Consider the following 4,243-nt stretch of genomic DNA (forward strand, 5'->3'; position numbering starts at 1 on the left):
TTATCTCCTTCTCACTCTTCCTCCTCCATTCAGAGAGCGAAGTGTGCAAGCTGGAGACGCTGCTGCAGACTGAGGTTTCCGTGGTAACCACAGGCGAAGCCGCGGACGCCGCCAAGACGCCGCCGTCCCTGCGACGGCGAAAGCGCGCCTGTTCCCGGCGGCAGAGCGAGAGGGAGGGAGGCGGTGTGGAGGCGGGCGATCGAGGGGAGCGAGGCGTCGGGGAGGAGCGGAACCGCAGGGAGGCCAGTAAGTCCAGGCCGCCCCTCTGCCGCCCCCTGGTGGCCGGACGTCAGAGCGCAGCTCGCTGTTTCCTGCCGCTCAGTCGCTGCTTGGTGTCTGCAGGCGCTCCGTTCCTGAAGCTGGGCGAACGCGGGCGCGCCGGCGGACACGGCGGCATCTCCACCGTCCTCCTCATCGTCAGCTTCATGTAAGCGCCCCCCTGTGGTCGCCGTTGGTCCTGCATGTTTGCATCTCTGTTCTGATTCTCTCTGAATATTCAGCTGCGTCTCAGAAAGGCAGTGAGAAACTTGAAATAAATATTTATTTTTCTTCATTTCAATGATTCTGGTTAAAAAAAACACAGTCTGTTTCTCAGATTTTATATTTTCCAGTAAAACAGATTTGATCATTCTAGCTTTGGACTGTGTTTTTCCTTCCACTCAACTTTCCCCCCCGATACGTTTAAATATATTTTTATTAAAGTTGTTTTGTTGCTGTGAGATAATCTTGAGCTCTATAAATGATCCGCTTTGTTTTTAAACCAAATTATTGATTTAAATCAGCTTTTCAATAATTTTTTAACTTACTGAGACGAAGCCGAGTTGACCTTGCACGCTGACCCTTGACCCTGCTGTTGACTCTGTGGGTCGGACTAACAGCCTTCCTGTTTCTCCCCCCCATGCGAAGGATCTGTATCAGGTTCGTATGACAGCTTCTGCTTTCTGCTGCATAAATGCGACCATGTGAATGAAAATGTCCCAAAATGTGAAAAATCCACCATTTATTAAGGAAACCGCCTGCAGACGGAGAACTGGGCTGCAGAACCGCTCGGCTTCACGACCAGAACCAGAACTCTGAAATCTTTTTATTATTATGTGGCTCCAATAAAACAAGCAGGCTGTGAATAAAATAATTAGATGTGTAAACACTTGGAGAAAGTGATAAAACACTGATTATAGATCCACTGAACTTCCTGATATTGAGTTTTTATGGCTGAGAGATAAAAGTTACAGATATTAGTAAATGAAAAAAAAATGATGTTTTTCCAGCTGGTTTTGGAAAATGGCTTCAGTTTGATACAGTTTCAGTTCAGATGTGAAACTAAAGATCTCAGAAACGAGTTTAGCCTCACAGCTAAAGGCCGCCCCCTACCAGCCGAAGGAAGTACTGCGCTGCCGCAGGTTTAACAAACTGCTTCCTGTTTTGAATTCAGAACCTGAAATCATGGAGTTTGTAATCCTCCACATAGCTGCTGCTGTTTCCACTGACATTAAATCAATCTGATGATGTGAAGAGCAGCTGCAGTTACCAGTTTACGTCAACAGGAGGCAGAGTTGTAGCACTTCTGCAGGTTTTCCTTCACCTTTAAATAGGAAACAAATTACTGTCATTAAAGTATTAAAGATTATCTGATGGATTCTGAAATGTTCACACCAAAAAAATGATCTTTGATTAATTTTGAACCAAAACAGAAATCCTGTTAGCCGTTTTGGTGGATTGTTCCATAATTTCATGAGTGTGTTGTGTTTCCCAGATGAGTCTGAACTGTTTGTTTCCTCTCCATCCCGTTTGCTCTGGTCGCCATTTTGTTTTCTTTTCTGGCTGTGTGTCCGGTCCGGTCCGGTCCTGTCCGGTCCGGTCCGGTGTGTTTGACCTCTCCGTCTCTCTGACCCCCAGTCTGGTGGTGCTGGTGGCTCTCAACATGCTGCTGTTCTACAAGCTGTACGCTCTGGAAAGAGCAGCTCACACACTGGAGAGGTGGCACTCCTACTCTGTGGCCGACAGGTAAACACGCCGCAGCCTGGAGGAGATCCACGCAGGGTTCTGGTCTCCAGACATTCTCCTTCCACTCAACTGTTTATCATCATTATGTCCTAACTTACAGTTTAGCCACTTTTCCAGTTGTTTGCTGTTCATTAGTTAAATATTCTACGATTCATTTAGACTTAGAGAGTCCAGACTTTGAAAAGTTATTGTCTTTGGATTTTCATAGATTCTAAAACTGGAGCGGAGAAAAACTATTTCAGCTCCAACAGAGACAGACACGTTTGCAATTTATTAGCCGAAGCTAATGCATCCTTCATTTCAAGAGTATAAAAAAATCAGTTATGTTGCTTTTAATGTGACAAATGTATTTAAAACAATGAAATGGAACTTATCAGTAATTAGATTCATAACTAATTAGCTCTGATTTAACTAATATTAGTGTTTCTTTGTGTTTTTATTTTCATGAGATTAGTGTAGTTTATCTTAGCTTTTCTTCTGCTAGCTTAACTAGTATCTTCCTGTCAGTTAGCTTACTTTAGCTGGATTTGATGGTGTTACCTTTGGCTTCGGTTATGTTAACTTGGACTATGTTACATTAAAATAGCTTGTTTAGCTTGGTGTCAGTTAGCTTAGCTTGGTCAACCTTAAATACTTTAATTTAGCCTTTTTTACTTAATTCAGGAAAGCTTGGTGAATTTTTTAGTTTTATTGGTTGTTCCAGTTTAGTCTAATTTATTTAACGTATCCTAGCATAACATAGTTTCTTTATATCTTTAATATTTTGATTCATGCTAGCTTAGTTAGCCTAGCTTTGCTTGCCTTAGATCTGGCCTTTAAAGGTCAGGGACTGTTGTGACCAGTTGGAGGTGAATGTGTGGGCTGGATCAGAACCTCTGACCCGTTGTGACTCGTTGCTGTTGTGCCGTCAGTCCTCTGCCCCAGACGGCGGGTGAGTGGGCCCAGGTTCTGCACCTCCAGCGGCAGTCCACCAGGCGCAGCTCAGTAAGTGGCAGGAGATCCTGCAGTCCTCCGTCGCCTTGCTGGACCAGGTCAGAACCCGTCGGCTCCACACAGAACCAGAACCGCCCGCTTTCAGCCGCAGCAGCTGACCGGTTCTGTTTGCTCCCCAGATGAAGCATTCCCTGGAGAAACTCCACAGGAACATCGTGGTTCCGGACGGGGAGCCGGATCCGCCCGCTGACACAGAGTCCCTGTCTGAGACCTGACCTCTGACCTCTGACCTCCGACCCGCATCCCCCGCTCCGGTCTCAGGACTCCGACACTTCCAATCAGAACCCGGTCCTGGGTGGGACAGACAGATGAACTACACTACCCACAATACCCTTTCCTGCCTGACTTGAAGTCGCCTTTAGCTTCGACCAATGAGAAGCTTCCAGAACCACAGCAATAAGCCCCTCCCCCGCCGCTCCACACATGAGCAGAACCGGGCCGCAGGCGGGCGCCGGGTCCAGACTGGCTCCTGACCTGCTGCGTGGCGCCGGACCGGACCGGTTCCGGCCAGAAACGGACCTCCTCAGTATTATTGTTACCTCCCAAGTCTCGTCCTGCTTGAACAAGTCATGTGATGGCTGTTCTGCGCTCTGATTTGCTGATGTTTGGACCAATAGGAGAAGGAGGTTCAGCAATAATGAAAACCTTTGCTCCAAGAATGTGTCTCTGAAAACTAGTTTATAATTAAAATGATAATAATAGTGATGATGATGATGATGATGAAGAGCGAGGAGAGGGCGTCGTCATGGTTACGTTATCACATGCTACTTTTTCTCCATTGTTTCTTTGTTTTTCTTTGTTTTTGTTTGTTTTTCTTTGTGTCCAAATCTTCAGCGAGTCGGAATGAACCGGACCAAGCAGAACTTTTCAGGCCCGGAAGAACAAAAAGGGAAACAGTGTTTCGTTTTTGTTTTTTTTTTGTGAAATGAATCTGAATTATTTTTTACTTTTTCACTTCCTGTTCTGAGGTTCGGTTTTCATCTCTGCTTTTTGTCCGACTGCAGCGGCTGTGAAGCCGCTTGGCCCTGCTGTGCACGGTCGTCATGGAAACGAGAGGCTGGTGTATTTATTATGGGATGGTGAGGAGAGAATGTACTGTAAAATTGTGATTGTTCAAAACAAGATGGAGAAAAATGAAAATCCTAAAACATGCAACATTTCGCGCCTGCCTGAGTCTGACGTTTTTCTGTTTTCTTGAAAAATATCAATAAAATGTTTAGAAATTATACATTTTCTTAATAATAAA

The 4,243-nt window shown here is 45.4% G+C and overlaps 1 protein-coding gene across 1 annotated transcript in view; it reads left to right on the forward strand.

Moving 5' to 3' along the window:
• LOC129353573 (protein Aster-A-like) overlaps nt 1-4,243 on the forward strand; it is a 25,770-nt gene extending 21,527 nt beyond the window's left edge. The window contains 6 exon segments of the mRNA XM_055022920.1: nt 34-246; nt 343-427; nt 1,897-2,004; nt 2,916-2,968; nt 2,971-3,035; nt 3,117-4,243. Of these exon segments, the coding sequence (XP_054878895.1) occupies nt 34-246; nt 343-427; nt 1,897-2,004; nt 2,916-2,968; nt 2,971-3,035; nt 3,117-3,212 (620 nt within the window). The 3' untranslated portion in view covers nt 3,213-4,243.

This window comes from Poeciliopsis prolifica, unplaced genomic scaffold (genome assembly GCF_027474105.1).
Source record: "Poeciliopsis prolifica strain line A6 unplaced genomic scaffold, Auburn_PproV2 SCAFFOLD092, whole genome shotgun sequence".
NCBI lineage: Eukaryota > Metazoa > Chordata > Actinopteri > Cyprinodontiformes > Poeciliidae > Poeciliopsis > Poeciliopsis prolifica.